The 27,559-nt window shown below is 56.0% G+C and overlaps 9 protein-coding genes across 9 annotated transcripts; 5 read left to right on the forward strand and 4 right to left on the reverse strand.

The window, feature by feature from the left end:
* Positions 1-1,204: 1,204 nt before the first annotated feature.
* D7B24_004627 (uncharacterized protein) lies at positions 1,205-1,903 on the reverse strand (the record flags this gene model as incomplete). The annotated part of the gene is made up of 1 exon (XM_028638794.1): positions 1,205-1,903. One exon carries the CDS (start codon positions 1,901-1,903, stop codon positions 1,205-1,207), a length of 699 nt encoding a protein of 232 aa, XP_028496702.1.
* A 2,490-nt stretch (positions 1,904-4,393) lies between these two features.
* Positions 4,394-4,946, forward strand: D7B24_004628 (uncharacterized protein; the record flags this gene model as incomplete). Its single annotated transcript, XM_028638795.1, has 3 exons — positions 4,394-4,463; positions 4,513-4,584; positions 4,645-4,946. 3 exons carry the CDS (start codon positions 4,394-4,396, stop codon positions 4,944-4,946), a joined length of 444 nt encoding a protein of 147 aa, XP_028496703.1.
* Positions 4,947-9,362: 4,416 nt separating this feature from the next.
* D7B24_004629 (uncharacterized protein) lies at positions 9,363-11,231 on the forward strand (the record flags this gene model as incomplete). The annotated part of the gene is made up of 1 exon (XM_028638796.1): positions 9,363-11,231. One exon carries the CDS (start codon positions 9,363-9,365, stop codon positions 11,229-11,231), a length of 1,869 nt encoding a protein of 622 aa, XP_028496704.1.
* A 143-nt stretch (positions 11,232-11,374) lies between these two features.
* D7B24_004630 (uncharacterized protein) lies at positions 11,375-12,268 on the reverse strand (the record flags this gene model as incomplete). The annotated part of the gene is made up of 1 exon (XM_028638797.1): positions 11,375-12,268. One exon carries the CDS (start codon positions 12,266-12,268, stop codon positions 11,375-11,377), a length of 894 nt encoding a protein of 297 aa, XP_028496705.1.
* A 1,397-nt stretch (positions 12,269-13,665) lies between these two features.
* Positions 13,666-15,369, forward strand: DHH1 (DExD/H-box ATP-dependent RNA helicase dhh1; the record flags this gene model as incomplete). The annotated part of the gene is made up of 3 exons (XM_028638798.1): positions 13,666-13,709; positions 13,769-13,838; positions 13,888-15,369. The coding sequence occupies 3 exons, from the start codon at positions 13,666-13,668 to the stop codon at positions 15,367-15,369; spliced, it is 1,596 nt and encodes a 531-aa protein (XP_028496706.1).
* A 2,367-nt stretch (positions 15,370-17,736) lies between these two features.
* DIT1 (dityrosine synthesis enzyme) lies at positions 17,737-19,861 on the reverse strand (the record flags this gene model as incomplete). Its single annotated transcript, XM_028638799.1, has 4 exons — positions 17,737-18,208; positions 18,284-18,930; positions 18,990-19,384; positions 19,447-19,861. 4 exons carry the CDS (start codon positions 19,859-19,861, stop codon positions 17,737-17,739), a joined length of 1,929 nt encoding a protein of 642 aa, XP_028496707.1.
* Positions 19,862-21,087: 1,226 nt separating this feature from the next.
* Positions 21,088-22,954, forward strand: D7B24_004633 (uncharacterized protein; the record flags this gene model as incomplete). Its single annotated transcript, XM_028638800.1, has 5 exons — positions 21,088-21,205; positions 21,259-21,384; positions 21,451-21,993; positions 22,093-22,428; positions 22,527-22,954. The coding sequence occupies 5 exons, from the start codon at positions 21,088-21,090 to the stop codon at positions 22,952-22,954; spliced, it is 1,551 nt and encodes a 516-aa protein (XP_028496708.1).
* A 1,092-nt stretch (positions 22,955-24,046) lies between these two features.
* D7B24_004634 (uncharacterized protein) lies at positions 24,047-25,444 on the forward strand (the record flags this gene model as incomplete). Its single annotated transcript, XM_028638801.1, has 3 exons — positions 24,047-24,170; positions 24,261-24,636; positions 24,697-25,444. The coding sequence occupies 3 exons, from the start codon at positions 24,047-24,049 to the stop codon at positions 25,442-25,444; spliced, it is 1,248 nt and encodes a 415-aa protein (XP_028496709.1).
* A 143-nt stretch (positions 25,445-25,587) lies between these two features.
* D7B24_004635 (uncharacterized protein) lies at positions 25,588-27,487 on the reverse strand (the record flags this gene model as incomplete). Its single annotated transcript, XM_028638802.1, has 5 exons — positions 25,588-25,778; positions 25,852-26,898; positions 26,947-27,058; positions 27,110-27,340; positions 27,398-27,487. 5 exons carry the CDS (start codon positions 27,485-27,487, stop codon positions 25,588-25,590), a joined length of 1,671 nt encoding a protein of 556 aa, XP_028496710.1.
* Positions 27,488-27,559: the final 72 nt, after the last annotated feature.

Consider the following 27,559-nt stretch of genomic DNA (forward strand, 5'->3'; position numbering starts at 1 on the left):
CCCTGCGATGCTCCAGAGGCGCATTGCCATGTCCCAGATTCTTGGTTTTCTGACGAAATGCCCGGCGAGGCCCCCAATCTGCGGCTCCTGCAAGCTGACACCTGAAGGAATAGTCTGCCAGGTGGAATCCGGGGTTGTCTGGGCACAGTCGTGCAACGTTGTCACCATGCGAGAGTGTCTTGAAAGCGGCTTAAGGAGGGGATGATGAACGTGTGGCACTACCTAGCCGCGCGATTGGTGAGCTTCGTGGCCAATGTCCGACCCAGCAGCTTCAGCTTTCGTGAACAACCTGTAAGTGGACAGATTTTGTTTGTACTTTTCCGAGGCCGCTTGCAAACTTGGCTTCCAAATGAAGCCATAACCCACGTGAGATTCGGACCATCGACAAGCAAAAACAAAACATACAACACCAGGGATTCGCCGGTGGTCACCCACCCGACTACTGGTCTGGCCCTCACTGGTTTATCGATGGGAGAGCGGACGGGATCCCGAGCTTTCCAGTAGGTATGGTCGTATGTGCTGGGCAGAGGATTGTCTGGCGTTGATGTAGACTGTGATGCTGGTGGTGATGTCTGGGTGCAGGGTCGAAGGATTGCGGCAGAAGCTGACCACAGCGGACGTGATGTGCTGACTGACAAAGACCCGACAGAAGGCGCGTTTCCCGCACCGAACATTCTCAGATCACGCTGCGTCCCGCTTATTGGCCAATCGCAGTTTGACTGATTTTGACAATTGTCTAGTAACGTCGACGGCAAGATTGGAACTGGGTCAAGAAGCATTTGGCGTTGCTACATCGATTGGGGGCTGTAACTGTGCTTACTGTGCTCACTGTGGGGGCTTGGGCGCCAATAATCGCCCCCAATGGGTCGTACGCCTCATTGCCCGATTCGAGCGACGGACGGGATAGTACGCATTCGCTTTCGGAGAGCCCGTGCGCTTCGAACGTGTTCATGGTCTCGAGGGGCTGGATATCAAGGTTTTGTTGAAGCAGAGCAATGACGCCGCAAAATTGGTATTTCACGAGAATTGACATGGGGGATTCATACTGTAGTTGCAAGAAACTGTTGTATATTGGCCGCGTCGCCTCGCATGCGAATGCTTTGCCTCGACTACGCATTGGCAAAGCAGCAGTGGAATATTTATATAATCCAGGCCGAGACGCGGCACAACCTGTTCGTTATGAGTTCTCATGCTACCAACCCATCTAAAGCTTCCACACCTGGAGGTTCCTGTATCGGGCCACCAACGGCGACATCTGGCGGAAGCCAATGCGGCCGTCGCGAACGACGGGCCCAGTCGACTTGTCGTCGCGGAAGGAGAAGAGCGGCAGGTCGTTGACGAGGAACTGCACATCGCGCTTGTCCTTGATGACGGTGACGCGGTAAAAGGCGCCGGCGGCGTCGACGACGGGGGGGATGGGGTCGGCGCCCTGGGCGACGAGGTTGAAGCCGGGCGACTTGCGCAGGTTGGCGACGTGAAAGGCGCGCTCCTCGGGCCAGCGGCGGCGGAAGTAGGACGCGTGCAGCGTGCGAATGTCGCTCGAGTGGTACTGCGGGTACTGGCCGTTGCGGGGCTTGAGGCTCTTGTCGAAGATGCTGCCGCCGGCGACCGAGGCGGCGCCAAAGAAGAAGATGGCGAGGCCGGGCTCGTTGCGGGGCGAGAACTCCCAGGTGATGCGGATGCGATCGGGGAAGACCTCGGGCGCCCAGAAGACGAAGTGCTCGTCAATGGTACCTCCGCCCGAGAGCTCGAGCACGCCGTCGACGGCCGTCGCGTTGACGGGACCTTCGGCCACCCAGGTCGCCACGTCCGCGGTCGAATTGAGCGGGTTGCTGTAGAGGAGCTTCTCAGCGGCCATGGTCGGCGCAATGAGGGCCAGAGCCCAGAGGAAAGATGCCTTCATCGTGACGAGTCGACGCGGATGTGGGCGGGCAGAGGCAGTCGAGTGGCAATCGTGAAGCAGGCGCGGCCTTGGAGGGACCGACGGTGACGAGCAGGGGCCGGTTGGGAAGCAGCTCTTGCCAAGATGATGTGCGTGCCCCCTCCAGTCTTTATTATACCTTCCCCGGACGAAAGCATCGCACATCCGGAGAGCGACATTGGGCAGAGAGTGAAGGTGCAGGGACAAGGGGATCGTCGTTGCGTCGGTGTAGTCCAAGCCGAATGACCGAGTGGCGGGAGTTCGTCATGCTCGCGTGCTGTAGGCAAGTGCCGGACTAAGCTCATCCAGGGCGATTGACCCGTAATTGGGGTTCTGTCATTGCAAGCCAAGAAGGTGCAATTAATCAAAGATGCACTTGTCATTCGACCAACGGTTATACTCTACTCGGGACCCTGCAGCTTTGTCCCACATGGTGCAATTGACCCCTCCAACCCGAGGATCGTTGATGAACTGCTCTTCGACGATCAACGAGGAGCATACTTGTCTGGCCGGAATGGTCGGTGCCCATTTTCCTACAGTTGAGTTCGCCTCCGACCACCAACCCCCCCCTGGTGTGTCAACCACGTGGCTGTGACCACACGCCTGCGGCCATGCAGCCGACGACGATGCCTGCATGTGCGTGGCCAGCAGGTCAACACAGACCAGATCCCCATGTCTCAGATCGAGAGGGCTGGTGAAGATGCAGTTGCGATCCATCCAGAAGAAGCCACACGATTGGCACCAAGATGCCCACTTCAAAAGCTCGCCATCGTCGCAATGTCCTCATACTGAGCAAACGATTAATCCCGCGGCTAGACCGGCGTCAGGGCGCGAAATAGCTAGGTTCGATTCGGAACTGTGCTGATAAGACCTTATAGAGCGGCTAGCATGCAGATGAGCTCTGGCTTAGAGACGCATTTCGGATACGTCAGGTCTGTGGTCAGGTTTCGAAGAGTGGCAAGGTTGACCCCCCGAGAAGTTGTCGACATTGGCCATGAAAGCTCATGACTTACCATCCAAAGTAATGACGGCGGGCTCGATGTGGGCGAGAAGTTACTCCAGTATCAAGAGCTTCTAGCACGACCGAGACATATGGCACAATACAAGCGCATGGTAGGATGCGATGGCAGTCAGAATCTGAGGCTGCTCTGTCACGGTAATCGTAAAAGTTTATGTATTCCAGCACAGAGGCGGTCCATCTGACTAGATAACCCCCCCCCTTTCCCATGAACAGTAATATTCAGCGAAGATGCTACCACGATCCGTGGTCTGGAGAAGCATAGCGAGACGTTTCCCGACACCTGGTTCAACAGCGGCTGACAATTTATATGAAGGAGATGTATTTGAGATCATGCCATGGGAGGCGTGATCGGAAACCCTGCCCTTATTCTGGAGTTGAATCCTCTTCGTCGACGGAGTCGTTGTGAGAGGACCGCAAGTCAGGGCTTGCAAGTATTCTCTTGCAATCGGAATGATGAGTGAGTTTTATTGGAGGTCTCAGTATCGATTTCCTCACTAATAGGAAAAATGGGCGCTTGAATCCTGCTTGAACCCTATGGGACCCTACAGCTCGTGTTAGACGGTCCCAAAAACACTCCAAAATGTAGGGCAATAGCCTGGCAGCTCTTCCAATTCCCATCGTAGCTTCAAGGGATGGTCAACCTACCGGGAGAGAGGAGACAATTGAAACTAGCTTTGATGTTGTTGATACGGCGTGGTGTTTGGCGCAAAGTGTAGCTCTTCAGATGCTGGTCATGGCTGATTGAGGAGAACTCGGAATGCCGGGTTTCCTTCGGGCCTTGCTTGAGGTTCTCACAGACTGCAGCAGGTGACGGATCCCAGAACATGGCCAGAAATACGAGAAGTTGTATCAGACGGAGATGACCTCCTGGCTTTCTCTCATGTTCAATTCCAATAGCTGGGTGGGTTCTGCGGGTTCTTTGTTGGTGTGTACTCGGTCAAGTCTGAAAACTCTGCTTGTCAAAGCCCCCCAGAAATTTTGAGAGTCCAAAATGCCACACGAATTCACTGCGTCCCTGGCTTTGGGCTTTGTTGCAACTCGAAAGTCGTGGCCACTCACACGATAGCTTCATGTGCGAGTGTGGGGCCGCACTGTACCCCTTTTGGTATCGCAGCCTAAATCAGGGCGGATTTTGGTGGCAGAACAGTGCGAATGCGGGTTTAGGCTACGGCTGATTGTGCTGTGAGCGGCCAACGTGAGAAAACTATAAAGGGCACCCTCTTTCTGCCTCTTCTCTCGATCTTCTTTCTTTCCTCCATCACACGCAACGTTCTTCAAGCCTCAAGCTCGCTCTCAGCAAAGCCTTCTTTCTTCCAGACCATCAACAAAACTCACTTCACTGTAAGTCATCAAGTGTTCTTCACAATCTATCCGTTCTTTGTTCATCAGGTTGGTCTCCCCCTGTTTGATCCTGACCTCTTCCTCCTTCCAGCACCTCTCATCCATCAAAGATGTCTTCCATCATCAAGATGACTGTCTTTGCCACCTCCATTGCCTCGATGGCTCATGAGGATAAGATCAGTAAGTCTCTTCACTCCACCTCAACTTGTCAGTCTCTAATACCTCCAAGACTTCCATGGTCTTGAACTCACCACCATTGGTGGTGGAACTCAGGTTGCCACTGGCCCCATCGCTGTCGATGGTAAGTTGCCCTCCTCCCCCATCTTCGCAATCTTCATCGCTAACAATCTCTTCAAAACAGCTGTCTACTCCAGTGTCTGCGTTCCGATCATCCTGACCACCCTTTCCTGCGAGACCATTACTCTTCCAACCATCACCACCGAGGAGATCATCGTCTATACTCCCGTCACTGAGGTCACTCCCATCGAAGAGGTCATCACTTCCACCGAGGTGATCACCACTTCTGAGGAGACCCCCTCGATCGTGGTTGTTCCTACCACCGCCATCCCAACCGAGGATGTCGTCCAGAGCGGCGTTTCTGCCACTCACATCTCTCTCGGCTGCCTCTTCGTGGCCGGTCTCATCTTCTCAACCCTCTTCTGATCGACTGATGAGATCTTCATCCTCGCTTTCACATGGCTTGTGGATCCCTTGGGTGGAAATAACGGGTTGGATCGGTCTGAGTTGGGACCTTGGCAAGGCTCATGGATGCTTGATGGCTTTTTAGCCATCTTGACACTTGTACAATAGGTTCTTTCCCATAGTTCTTCTTGCGAGAAGTGCTTGTCTGGACGGGAAACGAAGGAATTGAGCAGAATTGCCTCCCCATGACTTGTTATTTCGTGCGCCTCGTGACGCGACCCGACCTCGGGGCTTGATGTAGTGTTGCCCTGACTTGGCTTGACGTGAGCTCACTGGGGGACGGTGGATCACTTGAAAGGATCGCTATGATGTCGGACCAGAGAACTCTATACGGCTTGACGTGACTCGGTGGGCACCTTTCCGTCATTGTATTTGCTTGTTGCGTCAAGGTCATGAGGGTTGGGTTGAAATCTTGGCATCTGAAACAAGACCTGATGAGGTAAAGACCTGGTCGTTCCTGCTGCGGTGCAGTCTGATATACGCCTTCTGACGCCACAACAAGCACCCAGGAAGCCTCGGATGACGAAGACTCTTCGTCAGCTAGATCTTCATGGCCAGCTCTGGTCATGAACAAGCTGGGGTTAGCTAGATGCGTAATCATATGCTTGTGTTCTTGAGATCACGGGATTATTCCGGAAGCTTGAGGCACACGGAAACGACATCACGAGTCGAAAACTCAAGCTTCAAACCATAGTCCAGCAAAGTACTCGTTATTTTCCACATCGTTTTTCACATCGTTTGGAAAATTAACTTTTAACTCCAAAAAAAAGCCAGAAGACACTGGCCGAGCCGGGCCTGGTATTCTTCAAAGTCCAGCTGTCGCCACGACGCGACAACAGATTGCGCAAAACAAATTCCGACAAGAAGGGGTATCACAATCTCAACCTATTTCTCCGACCAGCATCCGATCCCCATGAACCATTGCCATGTCCGAGACAGCCGAGAACTCTAAGAGAGCTTAAACCAAAAGCCTCCCAGTACCAGCCAGCTGACGATTGCTTCCTGCGTCAACCATACACAAAAGGAATAAAGAAACGGGGCTAGATAGCTGATGACTCTCAGAGTATCCCAGCAACCACAGCCATGACGGCTCCATAGACGCCTACGCATAGGATACAATCCTGAGTGCCGCCCAATCCAACAAGCCCGTTGGCCCCCATTCGCAAAACACCGGCCTGTAGCAGAGCGGCCAACAGGCCGCCAGCAACAATCATGACGACAGCCATGCGTCCAATGTAGCCCGGTATCACAATAAAACACAAAGTAGGCAGCAGGAACGCGGCAGATATAGCGATAAGGATCTGTGGCATTGAGGAAGCTGGGGTTCGATGACTTCCATCATGAGCATAAGCGACTCTGGTGGAACGACAACTGTCCAGGTCAGACAACGGACTGTTTGGCGTCGGCGGGAAGACCATAGTCCGGGGCATAGGAGTTTTGAGGTCATCCGACAAGGACTCGGGTGCCTGATAAGTACTATGAGGCCTGGCGAGCGACACGAGGTCATCTTCCGGATCGAGAAACCTGGCTTCCGGTTCAACTATAGGTTGGCGACTGTTGAGGTAGTCGCGATATCGGTCTATGTCCACAGGGGCAGGAGCGCTGAGGTTTTGGGATTCCTTGAACGAGACGAGGGTCTTATCTGTTCCGGTTAGATGCCGTCAATGAAATAGCTTGGCTCACGACCTACTATAAAGTTCGAGCTTGAACCCAATCTTGCCGAGGAGGTCCATCTTCCACCAGTGAAGATCTTTTGACGAGGTAGATTCCTGGCGCCTTGATGCGGGGAGGACGCCCTGATGATATTGACGAGATTGTGTATCGGCAGCATCCAAATGACGTAGTTGCTCCTCGAGCTCAGCAAGCTCATCCTGCAAGTGCAGCAAGAGCCTATGGTTCAAAAACTCGAACCGTCGATACATGGGCTTGATCACAGGCCCACCCATACTATTTGACGACAAGTTCGTGGCTAATAGCTCGTAGCCACTCATAGGCATGTGCTCAGGTCGCCCGTGCTGCATGAAATCGAATGAAGAGGGTAGATACTGTGGTTGTGACTGCATGCCGTTAGGAGGGCCATCGTGGATCTGGTTAATATGTGCCGGGGGCATCATCGGGCCAGCATCCCACATGGACGGTTGTTGATGACGTTGATGATAACTTGAGGCTGTTGAAGTCCCGCCCGCTGGCACCATCATAGGCTTGGGCCAATCCTCGTTGACGCTTCGGTCCGGGCTGCTGAGAGTCCCGTCGGTCTCATGGCCGCGGCCTGGCTCTGAGAACACGTCGCTATGGATGCTCGGCGCACCAGATGAAGTGGTGCTCCTTGTCGGGGAAGCACGACTTGGGAAATCCGCCAACTGCCACGATGGCATATCTCCATGCGTTGGTTGGACTGGCTGCCTTGTACCAAGAGGTGAGCCAGGCTGGAGGAAGCTCATGACATCGGGCCGCTGATGGATTTCGGGGGGATGGCTGGCTTGCTTGTCGCGAGGACGGATCTTCTGCTTGTGCGTATCGCGATCTCTGTCACTGTTGCGGCGATTGCTGGCCGGTATTTGGGTGATAGTAGAGGCGCTGCCGCTGGAGCTCCCGGAGCCGCTCGTTTTGGCTGTGAAGGCTGTGAGAGTAGACGTGGAAGGAGAAGGGGGTCTTGGAGCTGGAGCATGTAGTTTGGCGTCTTGAGCAGGCTTATTTGATGTTGACATGGACGAAGAGAGCGAATGGTCCGGCGATCTGATACGAGAGGAAGCGGGGTCTCCGGCCGCCGGAACAGAAGCAGTCCTGCGTACTGGGGCGGTCCGTGACCGACGTCGTGGAGCCTGAGCCACGAGTGTGGCATTCGACGTCTGGAGTTCAGCGACTGGGTCTTGAGGCTGGGTGTCACTGGTAGACGCCGAGGACGGAGGGTGTTCAATGACACCAGCGGACTGGTTCATCATGTGGTCAGGTTGTTCTTGACTGCTGAGATTGGCCGTCCCGGGGCAGGCTTCCACAAATGGCTGGCGGTATTGGGGTGATATCTCGACTCAATGTATGGGCATGAGTTGAAGGGTTTGTGCGTTACTTGATGGATGGATCGGACGACACTTCTCGAGAGTGAACCTCGACGCGGGCTGCTTTCAGGAACGTTGATGGTGCAAGGACTCGATACGGATCATGTGGGTCGTCCTCAACGAAGAATCTATTGAGGAGACAGAGGGAGGGCAGAGTACAGATTGGAATACAAAGGTAGAGCCAGGGCAAGGTTGTTTGATGTGACGATGCGGAATTCGAGTGATGATACAGATAGGCGACAAAAGTCGAAGAAGGTGGAATCAGCGCTTCATGACAGCAGCCCGGGAACCTATCTCGTGGGTAATCATGTCAGATAGAAGCAGATCTGAAGAACAAGAGGATTGAAAGACTGAGGGGTGATCTTGCGAATGGAGGGGGGGACAAGCAACGCATTAAAAGCCATCTGCGGTCAGCCGCGCCATTGCTCCTCGCGTCGAGTGCGTCCTGCCTTGCGTACCCCTTTGCACCTTCTCGTCTACGCACTACCCTTCCTGGTACATCCTGATAGGTAAGGAATGCTACCTTTTTAGGTACCGGTACGCAAGGAGGGCGCCCCCGGAGCAGATGTTTCAGAAGACAGCAGGAGGTGTTGGTGTCAGGAGGACAACACAAGGGGGCCAACAAGGGGGGCGGAAGTCAGGGGCCATTTCCAGCTGCCGGGCCTCTATGACTGGGTGCTCTCAACGAACAAGGCGAGCTTAGAACACGCAGCAGTCGCACTGAGCACCACGGGGCGTTTGGTCTGATCCAATACAGCGTCATGGTGCAGCTTGGGTGGGTCCGGGGGATCTTAGGCGCCATGGTGCTATTTCGGTGGGCTTATGTCAGCCCAACTTCCACCAGCTGCCGTCGCGTTGGCCCTCGGATGCTCCCGCGTTCCTTCAACAGAGCCTTTTAGCTCAACGGACAATCTCGAGCTACCTCAACCTGGCTCTGGGAGGCTCAACCTTAGCTTCATTTCACCATATAAAGACGAGGCCGAGCCCCGTGAACCCCTTTCAACCGTCGAGTCGAAGGCCTGGCACCCCACTCAGGGCGGCCTTAGGTGTAGCGTCCGCCCAATCCCGACGACCCGTCCGCCCGAATCTGCAACCCGAAGCAGCACTTCCGACGACCACCCAATCATTACCGCTGCGATCCGGGGCCAATGCTGTGAGGCCACATACATCCCACGCTGAGTGTGTGTCACATACCTGCTTGACGTTTTGCTCGTCTCCTGCTGTCCACCTGGCGTCCGAGACATCGAGATCCGGCTGGTGTACGCCCTGCTTTATCGAGTGACATTGTCGCCCAAGCTGCTCAGGGCAACCCCCCCCCACCATGTCGCGTATACCAACGCGTGAACTCGGGCGATACCTGCTCCAAGGCCAGATATGCCAGAGAGGCTGCGTGGCGTCGTCGGTGTCCAAAAGCAGAGCCAAGCAACTGGGTCGCCATCCTCTACTGCCACATGACCGACACCAGCCAACACAGGCCAGACACGCACACACTGTAACAACCACGGCTACGCCCACCCAGCTCGCACCATCTGTTCCGTTGCGGAAGAAGCTCAAAGACGAAGCGAAACAATTGAAGAGGAATGCCAAGAAAGACAACCGGAAGGGCTCCAATCAGACGGTTGATGGCTGGGAGCTGACCGTCGGCATTGAAATTCATGCGCAACTTAACACGGCTCGGAAACTCTTTTCGCCAGCCGCCACCTCCTTCAATGACGCCCCGAACTCGCACGTCGCACTTTTTGATCTGTCAATGCCTGGCAGCCAGCCCCTCTTACAGAAGGAGACTCTGATCCCAGCGTTACGGGCTGCCCTCGCGCTGAACTGCGACATACAGCCTATCAGTCGGTTCGACAGGAAACACTACTTCTGGTGGGATCAGCCGTCTGGCTACCAGATTACACAATACTACGAGCCCTTCGCCAGAAATGGACACATCACGCTCTTCGCCCGCGATGGCATCGCCCCTGAAGATGGAGAGAGCGTCACGATCGGTATCCAGCAGGTCCAGATGGAGCAAGACACCGCCAAGACTCTGGCGCAACCTGGTGACACACATTGGCTCGATTTCAACCGTGTAGGAGTGCCCTTGATTGAAATTATAACGAAGCCGGAGCTTCATCACCCTCGCACAGCTGCCGTTTTCGTTCGCAAGGTGCAAACTCTGCTCAACGCCGTTGATGCCTGTGTGTCCGGTATGGAGACGGGTGGCCTGCGAGCTGACGTCAATGTTTCTGTCAGGAGAACAAGCGACGCATCTGCGCCACTTGGAACCCGCACTGAAATCAAAAACTTGAGCACCATCAAGGCTGTTGAGGACGCCATCATCGCCGAGCGAGATCGTCAGATCCAGGAGCTTGAGGCTGGCGGGACCATCGCAGGCGAGACACGGGGCTGGACCCTGGGAACGAAGCAGACCCGCCGGTTGCGCGGCAAGGAGGGCGAGGTGGACTATCGCTACATGCCGGATCCAGACCTGGGCCCTCTAATAATTGCAGATGATCTGGTTGATCACATCAGAAAGTCAGTTGCTTATTTGCCGGATCATGAGCTATCCGAACTCGCCGACGTTTACGGCCTCACGGCGAAGGATGCACTTTCCCTCCTATCTCTCGATAATGGCGGCCGGATCGAGTACTTTTATAATGTCGTCGAAAGTTTCGGAGCTCGGTTGCAGCAGGGCACAGAGGGTGGACTAGATGTCAGAGCGTATGCTCCTCTGGCAGCCAACTGGATCCTCCACGAATTTGGGCGTCTTGTGGACGATGTTTCCGACAATGAAAGCACGCCATTCGAGGTCAGTCCTGACGGACAATGTGAACGCGTTCCAGTGGAGTCTCTCGCAGAACTTCTCTTCCACCTGCAACAGAAGAAGATCACCGGCAAGGTTGCCAAAGAACTTCTCACGGCATTGCATCAAGGGAATCTCGCCGATGCAGAGAACATCACCGCCGCCATTGATGCTCATGACCTGTGGTTCCATGAGCTCTCAACCGAAGAGTATCAAGAGCTGGCCGCATTGGCGGTCGAAGGAGAGGATAAGGTCTTGCGCGAATTCAGAGAAAAGAAGGTCTTCCCGCAGGGTAAGCTGATGTATCTCGTGGGCAAGATGCTTCGCCTAGGGGCCACCGAAAGGATCGATCCGTCAAATGCGGAGAAATTCATGCGGGCTAAAGTCGAGGAACTTCTTTGAACTTGTTTAGAAGGAAGAAAGTTCACTGTAAGATGACGCCTGACTCAACTACCTATGTAATCACCTTTCCATGTACAGTCTGTACCTAATAGTCAACCGAACGCCTGTGTTTCCCCCAGAACCTGATCCATGTATACAAAGTGCTAATCGTGACACTCCTTCCTGGGCGTAATGGCCCCGTGGTTCGCAGCCGCTACGTCAAATGCCCAGCCGTCACGCTCCCGCAGGAACTTTTCGATCCTCTCCTCCCTCCCCTTGCCCGCCGTCTCCCGGCCCTGCCGCCGCAGGGCCTCGTTGATGGCGAGCTCCTGGAGCCCGCGCTGCTCGACAACGTGAGCCGCACTCTCGCCGGCCCTCGACGCCTGCATGGCGCTGCCAATGGCAATGACAGCCAGGATGAGGGCGACAAAGTGCGTGTTGGACATGAAGACGGGCTGCTGCGGCATGGCGTTTCCATCGCGTGCAGCGTGCCACCGCTCCCAGTCCTCCCACGTGGCATTGTTGGCGGCGTTGCCGGGTTTCGTGCGCCAGTGGCGGTCGGCGGCGCGGGCCCTCTCGTGGGCGGGGCGGCGGTCGAGGGCCCAGCCGGCGCCGTGGGCGTCGTAGGCCTGGCGCTTCTCGGGGTCGCTGAGGATCGTGTTGGCGAGAACGATGAGGCGGTACCGCTCGAGGCGGACGGCGGCGGGGAGGCCGGTGAGGCCCCGGAGCGCGGCATGCCCTCCTTCTCGGGGATGGGTGTCGGGGTGGTAGAGCTTGACGAGCTCGTAGAACCGTGCTTTGGTGTAGGGGGTTGCCTTGTCGATGGCGAAGATGTCGTAGGGGGTTGGGTTCGAGTGCGAGGGCCAACGATGGTGAGCGGCGCGGCTGTCATGTGCTGTAGCATAGGATCGTTGGCTGGCAAGCGGGCTGGATGGTTGCTGAGAGCCGGTGCCTCTGGTCGAGGTGTGCCATTTACATGATGACGTTATAGATGTGGTGGGGTTCGAAAGGAGCAAGCAGCTGGAGTAAAGGGTCTTCGAGGCGAGGTTTGAGGCCATGACGCGGGAGGGTGAAAGCTCATGACCAGACTCGATGGCTGGCGGGCATATTGTGTGGTTCGCGAGTTGATGAAGGGGTGCAAGTCTCGATGGTCTGATTTGGATTGGGACGGTGATGGCTACATGGGCGGAGTGACGATGGTCGCGCGACACTTGCGGTCGCTGCCGAAGGCAGGGTAGCACCTACCAGGCACTAGGTACCCGGCGAGGTACCAAATGGAACACTGGCAGTAACTAGCGCCCAACTCGAACATACGCATTCTTGCTCAACCCCGCCCCGACCTCCGAAGACGGCAGCGATTGGCCGATCTGATGGTGCAACAACTTTACTGGGTATACTCAGTCCATTACACTTTCTCGCATAATCAGTTCGTCCATTCAATCAGGCTGGTCAAGGCGTCGGGGTGCTTTATTCATAGTAGAAAGAACGTCCAATGGGTTGTCGATCAATTCTCTGCTTGTTTGACCTACCTGACCTGGTACTTTAGGTACCTAACGTAGGTACCTTAGCTGAGGCGAAGATTGCTTTTTGTATACCAGCTGAGAGGCGGCAGGCGAACAGGTCCACCAAGATGTACCTAGGTATGCAAAGCACACGTTGTTGGCTGAAGGCATTGAACTTTGCTCCCAGCCCTCGTTCCAACATCCTTGCCTAGGTACTGTCGTGCTCCAGGGCTTTGCCAAGCCTTGTGCGAAGACACATGCACACACCACGTAGAAGGTCTTACCTGGTAACCCTCGTGAAGACGCAAGGCCCTTGCCCCGCTTCCACTGCATTCCTCCCTTTTAACATCACGTGACCCAACGCACCCGAAGCTCCCTGGCCCAAACCATTGGAGGACCCGCTGGACAGCGACGAAAAGCCCGGTGCGAACGTCAAACCTGATCCCCTACAACCATCAGAACCCGTTCTACTACATCACCTCTCCACGATCACCACACACGCCGCGACAATCCTCACCCCACCTACTAGTGAGCAGACACAGATCGACTCCTTATCAACCGTAAAAACAACGAATCGTCTGACACGTCACAATTCGCGGCTGAAGTTCAATTAGCTCTCTGCATCCGAGACTTGCATCATCCTGCCCTTTGGTTCCCTTGTGATCTCCTGCCTACCGCCCGCCCTGGTCACCTCCCTCTCGACGGTGCCGCCCTACACCCGCCCGATACCACGCAACAAACGTCTTCGACGTCCGCTCAATTTCGAGTCTCTCCCCAGAGCTTCAACAACCAACAAAAACTTCACTGGCGGCCTCATTCTGCGCCAAGCCGACCTCTCCTCGTGATTGTTAGCGGGCCACAGCCTTCCCGCCCCCCCACGCACAAGACCAAATCCTAAACGACTTCCTCCCTCTCGACTCCCACAACATATCACATACAAACACCGGACCAAAATGTCAGACGCACTCGCAGACCAGTTGAAGGGGACCTCCCTGAAGTAAGCTTGCCACTCCCGTTGTGAACTCGGCTCCGTCCCGTGCTGACAGTCTTGGCCAGCGACGCCGCGTCTGAAGACTGGAAGAAGAACCTCAAGCTGCCAGCGAAAGACAACAGGCAACAAACTGAGGTAGGTGCCAGGACTAGCTGATGGGAAAGCGGTGCTCTTACACTTTCAGGATGTCACAAACACGAAAGGTCTGGAATTCGAGAACTTCCAACTGAAGAGGGATCTGCTGATGGGAATCTTCGAGGCCGGTTTCGAGAAGCCCTCGCCCATCCAAGAAGAAGCCATCCCTGTCGCCCTGACCGGTCGCGATGTCCTAGCCCGCGCCAAGAACGGTACCGGCAAGACCGCCGCCTTCGTCATCCCTGCCCTCGAAAAGATCAACCCCAAAGTCTCCAAAATCCAGTGCCTCATCCTCGTCCCCACACGCGAGCTCGCCATGCAAACATCTCAGGTTTGCAAGACGCTCGGCAAGCACCTCGGCATCAACGTCATGGTTACCACTGGTGGCACTGGCCTTCGCGACGACATTATCCGTCTGCAGGACCCCGTGCATATCGTTGTCGGAACCCCTGGCCGTATTCTCGATCTCGCAGGCAAGACCGTCGCCGACTTGAGCGAGTGTCCCATGTTCATCATGGACGAGGCAGACAAGCTCCTGTCCATTGAGTTCACTCCCGTCATTGAGCAGCTGTTGCAGTTCCATCCCAAGGATCGCCAGGTCATGCTCTTCTCCGCGACTTTCCCCTTGTCGGTCAAGGACTTCTCTGACAAGAACATGGCCAACCCTTACGAAATCAACCTCATGGACGAACTCACTCTCCGTGGTATCACCCAATACTATGCCTTTGTCGAGGAGAAGCAAAAGGTTCACTGCCTCAACACGCTGTTTTCCAAGCTGCAAATCAACCAGTCTATCATCTTCTGCAACTCAACAAACCGTGTCGAACTGCTGGCGAAGAAGATCACCGAGCTGGGCTACTCATGCTTCTACTCTCACGCCAAGATGGCGCAGCAGGCTCGCAACCGCGTTTTCCACGATTTCCGCAACGGCGTGTGCCGCAACCTCGTGTGCTCGGATCTCCTCACTCGCGGTATCGACATTCAGGCTGTCAACGTCGTCATCAACTTTGACTTCCCCAAGAATGCTGAGACGTATCTGCACCGCATCGGTCGATCTGGTCGTTACGGTCACCTTGGTCTCGCCATCAACCTGATCAACTGGGAAGACCGCTTCAACCTGTACAACATTGAGAAGGACCTCGGCACGGAAATTCAGCCGATTCCTGCCAGCATCGACAAGGCCCTGTATGTTTACGAGAACCCCGAGTCTATTCCCCGTCCCGTCTCCAATTTCAGGACCGGCCAGGCTCAGCAGGCTCCCGCGCAGGCGCAAGCACCTGGCCAGCAGCCCCAACAGCAGCAGCAGCTTCAGCCCCAGCCGCCGCAGCAGCAGCAGCAGTCCGGTTTCGCTGGCCCTGCCCAGGGTAACTGGCAGCAGCAGCAGAACCCCAACGGCCAGCAGAATGGCTACCAGGGGCGTGGCAGGGGTCGTGGCCGCGGTGGCTACCAGGGCCAGAACCGTGGACGTGGTGGCTACCGCGGTCGCGGAGGTGGCGCCGGCGGCCAGGGCCAGCTGCCCCAGCAGGCCTAGTGTCGCCTTGACACCTGTCATTTTACGGCGTTTGGGGAGGAGGTTGATGAGGCCTACACGATTGCATTTATTGTTGGATTGTACATATTTTTGTTCCCACTAGCTGATGGCTGGTCCTTGAGGGCCATTCCTTGACGGCTGGGGTCTCAACGCGACTGGTTGGGTCGGCAGGCTCCAGCACCACCGAGGCGCGCTGCCATGGAAAGGCACCTTCACATATACATGACGGCTTACACCAACTCGGTTGTCGATTACGGCTCGGCAACTTCGACTTTTATGTCCACTGCGGACAGGATGAAATTTCGGATAATGGGCGGTCGTCGGGGACAGAGATGGGAATGGGGCGCTGGCTGTGCGTCTGCGAGCGTAGCGCAACGGGAGGGGTAGCGCGGGCTGTTCGGCAAGGGTATTGCACTCTTGACTGTTCACCACGCTGCACACTTCACCTGACACGATCTTGTCACGACTGGATGGCATGGGACGGCATCGGCATGGGTTTATGGGCGGAGCTCTCTACCCGGTCGTGGTAGAAGCTTCTTGGTCATTCTCATGATCATGCTCAAAGGCGTTTTCAAAGGAAGGGGCTGACAGACTCAGCTCGGCGTTCTCGGTCAAGATCTGGCATTGTTTTGACTGCACGGGGGGAATGGTTTTCTCCCAGCGGCGATGGAGATTTTGGAGGAGGTTGAGTGAGATATGATCGAGAAGGCCACCCTTGGCTGGCCTTGGCTCTGATTTTGTGGCAGAATCTCACGGGGATGGATGGAGCTGGACTTGGCTTTGCCATGTAGCGAGGTGGACGGATGATGACTGGCACACAGGTAGTCGCCCAAGCATGGGAGCTCAAGGGTCGGAGGCGGTGCTCGTGGCATCATCGATACTGCATTGATGAGTTTTGCCAACAGACGACTCTCTGGCACGGGCTCGGCAAGCAGGGTGCGTCCTGTGGCGATACTGCGGTATCATTACTACGACATTGGGCCATACCCCGTTGGCGGCATTCGGGATGGTGCGGACGGAGTGGCTTCGACTTTGCGCAAATGATACCCACAACGGCACACGACCACACAACACATTACTTCGGAAAAACAAACAAAAAGTTGGGGTGAGATCGCTAGATGAACGGCTTTTGGGCTGGTTGGGCTGGCATGGTGCACTGGGTGATGTGTACAGCGGCTGCGACTGGCGAGCGCGGTTCTCTGAGCAGATAGACTTATTGAGTCATTCTCCTCCACTGCGCAATCTTTTGTTTAACTGTGTGATTGCATCATGTTGAATGGACCAACTTTTCGTGATGTGGATTTCCAGAGCTCTACGTTATCACTTTTGATGGCATCGAGCCCGAGGAGAAGATAACAAGCGACAGGCATCGAGGCAAGTGCTTGCACTGCAAGGTAACACCAGCACGACACATCGAGGTGATCACGACATTGTCAGCTGTGCTCCTACAACGCGCGTCAAGGCATGTACACCACTCGTATAGGATCAATCGCGTATGGCATCGAGCAGATGATCTAAAGAAATATGGTGCGTATCGGTTCGTCTCCGGATTTTATGAGAGCCAGACGACATGGAAGAAAGTGTCGAACGGCGCAATTCTAGTCCGGGGGTCGGCCGCTTGGCCGGTTCGCTTCAGATTGGAAGCTGCGGGAAGCTCACAGTCCCAGCGTCCGCTCTGCATTAAGGAGTTGGGCTGGGGGCAGATGTTGCACGAGCCATTCAACGAGCTTCACGACATCGTCCTGCTCCTGGGGGTTACGCCCTGAGATGTAGACGCTATTGACAACGAATGGTCGGGTGTGGATGAGGAGGTGAGAGGAGCGAGAGGTTGGATCAGGCGCAGAAAATTCAACTGTGGGAGATGAAGAAGTGCATTGACCGGGGTGTCGCTAAACGAGAGGATAGTCTCGCTTAGACGAATATCTTTGCGAGTGGATTAACTCGGTTAGCGCAGCATCGGAATGTTCGACCACGGCTCCGTCTTCCTTACCATCTTGTTGACGGACGAAGCAACACCCGGTGTTTTCTTTGTCAATCGTGAACATGGATAGGATAGGTATCTTATATACTGCATCAGAGTGCCAAGCCCGCACTCGGCGTGCTCTAGGCTCTGACTCCTAATCTGCTTCTTCGGGCCAGTCTTTACGCTGACGGCCAGATCTCTCACGCATGTTCCCTCTCACAACAATAGCGTTACGCGTATGATTTCAGCGAAGTGACGTCTCCTTGCTATATGATCTAGAAGGCGCAGTCAGCCGACCTCACGAAGTCCATTCGCTCATGCAAAACGCCCCTGCTGCTAATGACATTGACGAGAGAATCGAAATCAAACAAATCAAACAGAGCCCTCGGCACAATGCACGACGCCTAATCGAAATGGATCCTCCAAAGCTCCCGCGGCGCGCCCGACTTGAAGTCGCTCCGCGTGTGCATGGCCAGCATGTTATCGCTTACGAGCAGGTCGCCGTTCTCCCACGAGTGCCAGAGCGTGTTCCGCCTGTCGTGCAACAGCGCGTCGAGGACGGCGCAGATCTCGGCACTCTCCTCGGCTGAGACGCCCTCGATGGCAACGTCGGTGGCGTCAAACGTCGTCTTGCTCTGGGGCCAGGGCTCGTGGTAGCGGAAGCAGGGCTCGCCCGTCGTCGAGTGGGGGACGACGAGTGGCAGGCCCGTCATGGTTGTGGCGTTGAAGGATGAGGTTGAGACGCGCCAGGTCAGCTGCGAGAGGCGCGCAAGCGGCAGCCAGGTGGGCAGATTCTGAAAGACGAGGCGCGAGGGTGTGAAGAGGGTGAAGCCTGTGTCTTTTGGCGAGGGGGTGACGGCGGTGAAGAACTGGAACCTGTGGCCATGCGCATGTGAGCCTCTTGTCTTTCACAGATTTTGCAGTGTAATCTCCTTGATGACTGGGACTTACTTTGGAGGGTTGGGCAGCATTCTCTCCGTGCCGTCTTCGAGCACCTTCTTCTCTGTCTTGAAGAGCCCGTCAAAGTGGAAAGGCATCCATTCGGCTGAGAGGACGTTATTGAGGCCCCGAGAGTCGGCTCCTTGGTCCTTGACTTCGAGCACGAGTCCGAACTTCCAAGGCAGCGGCGTTCCGAACTCGTGAGCCTTGTCCACGAACAGGTCACGATTTCTCGTTTCCGTGAAACCGCGCAGGATGACGGGCGAGTTGCGCTCCGATAGCGCGCGCACCTTGGCGGCGTCGACATTGCGAATGGACAGAGTCTTGGGCCCTGCCGCGGGTCGGATCATCAAACCGGATGGGTACAGAGGCTCGTACGCGACGTCCGCATCCCATGCGAAGAGATCGCTCCGCTCGCGGTAGTAGCTGGGCTTGCCATCCTCCAGAACCAGCTCGTAAGCGGGGTCGTTGTCGAAGACGGCCCTAGGACCAGTGGTCGAGGAGCCGTCAAGCCTGAATGCGATGCTGCAGTGCCATGGCGTGGTGTAGCTCGTTGTCGTTGGCAGGGTGTTGATGGAGAGCTTCGTACGGCCGGTGGAGGGGTGGATGGAGAGGCGCAAGTGATCGCGATAGTTTTCGCGGACAGCACGCGCAAAGGCCTACCATGACCAGGTCAGTTAAACCAAGAAGCGACACTCTGTGAGGAAGGAGGACGCACGTCACCGCGCTGGAGCATCTGCTTCGAGATGTACTCGATCCCCTTCTTGTAGCTGGACTTGGAACGTCCGTTGTCCTCGCCGACTGGATAAACGAGCGCAAGATCGGTTTCGAGGAACTTGATATACCCTCTATATGTTTGACAGGTGTCTTCGTTCTTGGTAATTTCTGTTGAGGGGTCGTAGTCGCTGCGGCCGAATGTGTTGAGAAGCTGTCGACGGAAGTTGGTGGCGTTTGCGACATATGTGATCTCATTCAGCGAGCTGGGCAGGTTGGGCAGGTGCACGAGATCCTGGAGCCGCGAGAATCTGATGTGCTCGAACCCTTTGGCCCAGGCCATCTGACGAAGTGCCTCACCGTAGGCCCAGACATCGCGGTCCGGCACGCTGAGCAGGTCTAAGGATGACTGGTCAGCCACGCGGTTGGGGCGATGATTTAGGGGAGCACTGGAGCTTTACCGTTATATACCAGTCCGTCGGAAACGATTGTGAGCTTTGCGCCTGGCGCATAGATGTCTCCGACGGCGGCGCAGAGACCATTGAGATGAGCGAGGGCAAACTCCTCGGCCTTATCGGGCAGGCGGCCCAGGACTTTGTCTCGAGAGTTGGGCGACTTGAAAGGGAAGGCGGGCAGACACATGAGGATGGGGGAGTTGGCCCTGACATGTCCATAAACCATGGACAAAAAGCCTAGTCTACCCTCGATATCAGGGACCTCTGAGTGCTCAGCCCTTCTCAGCCGATACTGGCAGATAACGTCGAGGACCTTGGCAGCAGTTTCCAGGCCTTGTTCGCCGAAACCAGTGTCGAGACTTGACAGCAGTTTGAGTTCGGGCGACGGCTGCCTGGGACGGGCCTCTACCAGGGAAGGCATGATTTCTGAACAGGACCTGTATGAGCTTCTGAGACAGCTCTCTGGAGATGAGTATTGAGGGAATAGAAAATGAAGTGTCAGGTTGTCTGGTCTGGGGCAGCGCACCAAGTCGGGTAAGGGTAAGTAAAATGTCACATATGTATAGTGGATATGAACAAGTTGCTACTCTGCTTGAAATCCGAGGGCATGACATCCCTCCCATGAGCCCAAAGACACCCAGCTTACCTGAAGTAAAGCGGCTAGGCACAACATGGCCCACAAGCCTCATAGGGCTTCACAGCCTGTCAAGGAAGACGAGTCAAAGGTGGGTGTCACCCGCGCCACAATGGGATCCAACCAGCAACTCGAAGACATCCACAGCGTCATCCCCTGAATGGAGTTGCCGGCAAACTTGCCGTCACAGGAAAATCTGCCTTCATCTCCTCCGAGAGGGTGGTGCTGTGGGGGTCCTCAAAACACGCAGTGTCAGGGATAGGGTTAGCAAGCCTTGCGGCCAACTGTGAGTGGCAACACAGACCAAGAGCCAGAGCCTGAGCCTGGAACCTGGAGGTGTGACGTGCAAGAGGATCTACGAAGGTGACATGAACAAACTAAGCTCCAGATGGGCAGCGAACGGCTGGTATCGTCCCACCTTCCGAATGTGATCGGCGCGCGCGGTACTTGGGTTCGGCGTTCCGATATATTTCCGCTAGACCTTCCCGGACCGGAAGCGCCCGTGACTGAATCTAGCGGCGGGACACCTTCCCAAAGCGCACCAGGGTTACAGTGGGTTGCGGTTTGGGATCAACCCAAGGTGCGAGTGATGTGCATATGAACCTTGGCGGGCACATTGCAGTGTTCCCTGGCATGCGTGATCTAAGATGAAGATCATGTTGGCCCTGGAACTAGGCCCTCGTCGGTGTAATACGAATGGACCAAGGGTTCAAACTGGCCACCCCAGGGACCCCCAAGGCGGAATCCGCGTGCCGGAACTCTCCACATCGGGCTGGCGATACCACTGCGGACTTCGGCGTCATGTCCAGTCTGGGTTGAGGTTCCTCAATCTCAAGTAGGGCAACGTCACAAGCACGACTCATGCGACGACGCCACATGGATGGCTCACGATACTGCTCATAGCATCTCCGTATTAGATTGGCTGTCAGAAACTGAATGACCTTGCTTTCAAAGACGCCTCTGAGGTTACTCGCGTGTGAACTTGCAAGAAACAACACAACACTTCTATCATCATGGGCTCAATCTCGCGAGACGAAATCAACGTGGATCTTGTGGTCGTCGGCGGCGGCCCGACAGGCCTCCTCACAGGATATCTGTGCGAGCAGCTCGGAGTAAACGTGTGTATTCTCGGTGAGTTGGAATCTCCTCATGAAGCTGCGGAAGAAATAGTACAAGACTGACAGCCGTAGATGCCAAGGCAGCACCTCTTGCCATTGGCAGGGCTGATGCTCTCAACGCCCGAACGCAACAGTACCTCGAGGTCGTCGGTATCCTTGACGAGCTTCTCCCCGAGGGTATCACCTGTAACAGTAAGATAAAGCTTGCGCACTTCCCAAGAGAGCCTTGAGCAATTAATTCATTAACGCTCCTGCCAGCCAGCTCGACCTTTGCTGATGGTGAATTCAAGTCTCGTCAGAGCCACTGGTGGACGAGCTTGAGGCACACCCATCGCAAAAACTTCTTGATGCTCGGCCAGCCTCTGGTGGAAAAGGCTCTCTCATCACGGATGAAGTCACCCGTGCTCTACGGTGAACACGTTACCAGTATCAATGAGGGTGACGAGGACGTCGTCGTAGGGACGAGTGGCGGCCGAACGATTCGCAGTCGCTATGTGGTCGGCGCAGATGGTGCACGGTCGACCATCAGGACGGCCCTGGGCGTCAACTTTACCGGCACCAAGCCTGGGATGACGTGGGCCGTTCTGGACGCGTTCATCGATACTGATTTCCCCGTCTGTTCGGAGATCGTCACGTTTCAGCTGAACCAGGAGAGCCGCGTGGCGTGGATCCCGCGGGAGCGGGACCTGGCTCGTTTCTATGTCCTTCTCGAGGGAGAAATCACCGAGGAGAGGGCGAAGGAGTCGGTCCGGGCACACATGGCGCCACACCGGGTCGACTTTGTCTGGACCGAGTGGTTCAGTACGTTTGAAGGTGGGTACACGAATCGATCTGACATCTCGCGTGGACGTCAGGAGAAACAAGCCTCTGAGGTCTGAAATCGCTAACGCCGAACAACAGTCAAGGAGCGCATCGCCTCAACGTTTGTTACCAAGGAAGGCCAAGGCCGCGTCATATTGGCTGGCGACGCAGCTCATGTCCACTCGGTCAATGGCGGACAGGGCCTCAACACGGGTATCGCCGACGCCTTCGGTCTCGCATGGCGACTCGCATATGTGCTCACCAACAAGACGGCCAACAAGACGGCGGCGCAGGATCTGATAAAGAGCTATGACTCCGAAAGACGAGTCGTTGCCCAGGGTGTGATCGACGTCGCAGCGACCCTGGTTCGGGAGACTGTGCGGACTGCGAAGAGCTATGTCTCCGCAATTGAGAGGAACGCCGGCTACATCACTGGTAAGCCCAAGTTCTCGTCTTCGCTTTCTTCTGCCCGACCTCTCCAGTTTTGTTGTCGCACGATACGTAATTCTCTAAACTGACGTGCTATGCTTCAGGCATGGGGGTATCTTACGATGGCATCGGCTCAAAGCTTATCCACGACTCCTCCGTTGGCATCTGGACGGCGGGGCACCGTTGCCCTGATCTGTACCTGATGCCGACGCTAGACGCTGAGGCCAAGCGGTTGTACTCTCTTCTCTCGTACGGCAGACACCTGATTCTGCACGTCGGAAGGCCCGAGTCGCGGGCCGGTGGGGAAGCGAACAAGGCTATCAGCGACGGCGTCGCCCGCACATTCAGGGTTCTCCCCCGGCCAGAGGGTGCTGAGGCGCACGCCGATGTTTCTCCAGGCGTTGAGGTTTTCTGGGCCAACTGGGTTCGCCCAACAGACAACTATGTGGTCATTGTCCGGCCCGACTTGTACGTCGGTTTCGTTGGGAACAACGACCAGGAGTGGAGGAATTATCTTTCATACTTGACGTAGACAGCACGAGTCAAGCGGCAAATTGAAGCGGCTTAGAGGCCGTTTGAAGATTAGGCCATTTCTTCGCTGGGCTTTGCCTCCGCAGTGACAATCGCCGATGATTGCTTGCCCTTTGCATCGGGAAGCATTCCGAAGCGTTCTCCGAGCTATGCTAGATTGACGGTTCTGAACATAAGCCAAACAGCTCGAACGTATAGAAACGCTTACAGTGATCCTAACTCTGGTTCCGAGGAGTTAAGCTCTGCCAAGTCTCGTCGCCGTGGGGAAAGGCCCTTACCGCCATCAGCATTAGCCAATATGCCTTGGCCGAGGCACATAGCTCTGGGTGCTAGCAGTAAGCTTCTACTGCACCTCGCGCAACCTCTTCGCGCATTTCGAAACAGCACTAAAGCGTGGGGAAAACCCGCAACGACGTTGAGGCAAACGATGTCAGTGGCGCTGTTAGTGGTAAGGAGATTGCCGCGCGGTTTGCCAAGCCTCGGCATCTTGACTCGGTGTGCGAGCGAGATCCTGGCCTAATCCTTCACTGCCATGGAACTAGGTTCTCACACCACCAGGTATTGCAACTGGCCTACTGAAGACACCATTTAGCCCCCCCCCCCCCCACCACATGCTCTACACATGTCAGTGTGCATGATATGCACGCCTATCTCTCTGATCGAGGATTCCATGGGCAGCAGACTGGCGTCACAGGCGGTGCTGCTTTTGAACGGGGTCGCAGGACACGCCAGGGGGGAAGCCAGTTCCACAATGCAACCTTCCGAGTTGGGCGTTTTCCGTTGCCACTTTTCGTGATGATGTGATGAGACCGACCGACCGCCTTGGGTGTTCCATGCTCTTTACAAACTTGCAGTGCCGAGACCCGGCTCAATCAGGAATCATTAATGAGCTTACCTGACTGGGAATAATCCAAGGCCGAATGGTCGACAGAATTCTACCGCAACGGGTGGATGTCTGTACCTGGAACGCCGGGTTCTGGAGGCCTTATGCGTCGTACTCTTTGGATTGAAGCCACGCTGGTCAAAACTGAGTATGCCGTCTGCACAAGACGGAGTTCAAGCTGGAGAAGTGCTGATGCACAATGAACCAAAAATGGGAGTGCCAGATGACGCCGTGCCAGCAGAACAACCCCCAAAGCCGCAGCAGCGCCCAAACAAGGGCCTGAAGGCATGGCTTCAAGTGCTTGGGGCGTTTTTCATCTACTTCAATACCTGGGGTAAGTTCTGGATTTTTTTAAAGATGTCTCAAGCCAAACTTTTGGTGACGAGAGTCGTTATATGATGTGCCTTCATGCTGACGCCTCCAGGGCTCATCTCGAGTTTCGGCAGCTTCCAGGCATTTTATGAGAAGGATCTTCTCCGCTACCACACCCCCTTCGAGATATCAACTATTGGGTCTCTCCAGAGTTTCTTGATGGTGTTTCTGGGATTCGTGGCCGGCCCGGTCTATGACTTGGGCTACTCCCGCCAGCAACTGTGGCTCGGTTCGTTACTCATCGTGCTGGGGACCGTTGCGCAGAGCTTTTCGACCAAGCTGTGGCAGCTCCTACTGTCTCAAGGCGTTGTCATCGGTATCGGCATGGGCTGTCTTGCCGTTCTCGGCGTTGCTCTGCCCTCACTCTGGTTTGACCGCAACCTACCCTTGGCGAACGGCGTGGCTGCATCAGGCAGTGGTGTAGGAGGGTACGTCGTCCTTTTTCTTTTCTCAATATGAAGATCTGAATGAACAGCTAAGATGACCAGTCTCATCCTGCCCGTTGTATTCCGGAATCTACAGAGTGCCGTCGGCTTCTCCTGGGCTGTTCGGACAGTAGCTCTCATCTGTCTAGTGACCATGGGCATCGCCGTCATGGCCCTCGAGACGCCAAAAGTCTCCACGAAGCGCCGCGCCTTTGTCGACCGCTCCGTCACTCACGATATGCCGTACCTGGCTTTCCTCGCAGCCTGCGTCTTTGTCCTGCTAGGTATCTACACCCCGTTCGTGTACATCCAGAGCTTCGCCCTCGACAACGGCATCGTGAGCGCCGGTCTCGCCACCTACATCCTCGCCATCCTCAACGCATCGTCCATCTTTGGCCGCATCGTCCCCAACTTCTTCGCCGCCCAGGTAGGCGCCATGAACATGTCCGTCATGGCCACGGCGACCCTCTGCCTCTCGGCCTTTTGCTTCATGGCAGCCCAGAATTCGGCGGGCCTCATCACCCTGGCGGTCATTTACGGCTTCGTCGTCGGCACCTTTTTTGCCCTGCAGCCCACCATCTTTGTGCGTCTGACGCCCGATCCGACATATATCGGCACGAGGTTCGGCATGGCCTTCACGGTCATGTCTTTTGCGCTGCTATTTGGCCCTCCGATCGCCGGCGCGCTGCGAAGGGAGTTTGGCTATGACGGAGCATGGGGATGGGCCGGCGCGACTCTTGCTATTGGCATCTTGTTTCTTGCCCTCTCGAGGGGACTCGCCAAGGGGTGGTCCCTGAATAGCAGGGTATAGCTGGGCCTTGCCAGATCATGAGAATAGACCAAAAGCGTGGACTCGTGAACATTATTTGCTAGCAGTGCCAAAAAACGACTCTGCATACACCTGAATCTACTGCCCAACCTGCAGAAGCCAGCGGTCTTCTACCACAGCCATGACTATAGCGACACCAATGACCGCACAACCCCGGCGATCGGTGGAATGGACGTCAGCAACACGGTCATGGTGCCAAACAAACTCATGCTCAGGCTCGACAGCGCCGCCGCGCGGGGGTCCGTCCTCAATAGCACGGCCGTGGCAATCGCCGACGAGTTGGCCCCAAGCGTGACACCTCTCGTGACATAATCGTCTGTAACAGTCAGTTCTCGAGCGAGAGAGAGAGAGAGAGAGAGGAGAGGAGAGGAAGTAGAAGAAGGACATACCCTCCGGAATCCGCATCCAGCGCAACATCCTCTCCCCGATGAGAACGCCCGCGATGCCGCTGAAGATGGCCAGCGCCGCCACGGCATTGACGTCGCCGCCTAGGTTCTCTGTTGCCGGGATCGCCAGCGCGAGGGTCAGGCTTCGCGACGCAAAGGCGAGGGCGCGCCGGGCCTCGATGCCGATGGCGTAGCAGACGACCGGGTAGCAGAAGAGGCTCGCGACGGCGAGGACGAGGTTCGGCAGGACGATGGCGAGAAAGTGGGCGCGCAGCTCGCGGCGGTACTGGTACATGGGCAGCGCGAGAGAGACGATGGAGGCGTCGAGGACGGTGGCGAGCATGTCGCCGGCGCCGGGGAGGGCGGACGTTGCGTCGCCGGACCAGAGGCGGAGGTAAGTGGCGCCAGTTCGGTAGGGGGCCAGAGCTTTGGAGAGGGACCCGCCGCCGGCGAGCGCCCAGAGAGTGAGGACGCTGATGAGGGCTGTGACGAGGACCGGGTGGATGTATTGACGCCAGCTCAGGGGAATGGCTAGGGCGGCGAAGTAAGCCAGGATCGTGACGCTGAGCTGGAGGGGCATGGCATAGACTGAGCTATAATACAGCGGAATGCCAGCGAACAGAAAGAGGGCACCGTATGTGAGGTGGTCGCTGTGGTGGGTGAGCCAAGCGGCCCAGATCTGTGTCCGTGGATGTGGAAGGGGAACCTGCGACGGCAGCGAGGGAGAGACATTGAGAGCTGAAGTCTCGTTCAGATGGTGACCACCGGAGCGTAGAGTGTCCGAGAGAAAGACATGAGAGGCGTTGCGCGAAGGTGGCAAGGGGGCGAGGGTGTTCAACGATACGGACGACGGGACAGCTGAAATGGGTGCAGATGTTGGCGCCGACGATGATTCTTCACCGCGAGGTGTTGCAGCCAAGGGGATCTCATCCGTCTCGTTCCCCATCTCTTCAGCACGCTCCGCAATGGCTCGCTTTGAAGAACCGGTGACAAGCTGGATGCCACGCGTGAGATAGGCAGCCAGGGCCATCATGGCAAGGAAGCCCAAGACTGAAGGGGGTCAGTGAGATCCCAACGAAGCACGCATGTGGTACGTACGAAACACAGCAATGATCTTCAGAACTTCCATGATTCCAATGGCTGGACTCAGGGGTAAAAGGATGAAAGACGGCGTAAACATGACGTTGATCCAGCGAAGGGACCAGCCCGCCTGCGTTCCGTTAGCTCCGCAGCAAGTTTCGTTCCACAGGGAGCAGCTCACAGGCACGTCGATCAAGTCGACGACGGATTTCGTCTTTCGCGCGCCAACAGCCAATTCAGAAAGCAAAAGCACGGCAAACAAAAGCACCAGGCAAGCGACAGACGAAGGGAAAGACACGCCTGCGGCACGCAGACCAACGTGGACGGCGAAACAAAATGCCAGCATCACCATGATGCCGACGGGCACATAGAGCCACGATACCAGCAGCTTCGGGGCCGTTGTCGACAGCGTCTGTACTTCCTATATCAGCCGAGGGCCTTATCCGTCAAGACAGACGGCCAGACATACCAATTTGAGGGCGCCCAGCCCATCGCTCACGCCTTCGCGAAGCTGCGTCATCGTCCTGCTGGCCTTGTCTCTGGGTGCCGACTGAACCATGGTGACGTAGAAGGGATGATACAAAACAACATGCAGTCTTTTGGATGGGGTAGTAAGCGGTTGACTGGCTTG

This window comes from Verticillium nonalfalfae (genome assembly GCF_003724135.2).
Source record: "Verticillium nonalfalfae strain VnAa140/NRRL 66861 chromosome Unknown scaffold_26, whole genome shotgun sequence".
In the NCBI taxonomy this organism is placed as follows: domain Eukaryota; kingdom Fungi; phylum Ascomycota; class Sordariomycetes; order Glomerellales; family Plectosphaerellaceae; genus Verticillium; species Verticillium nonalfalfae.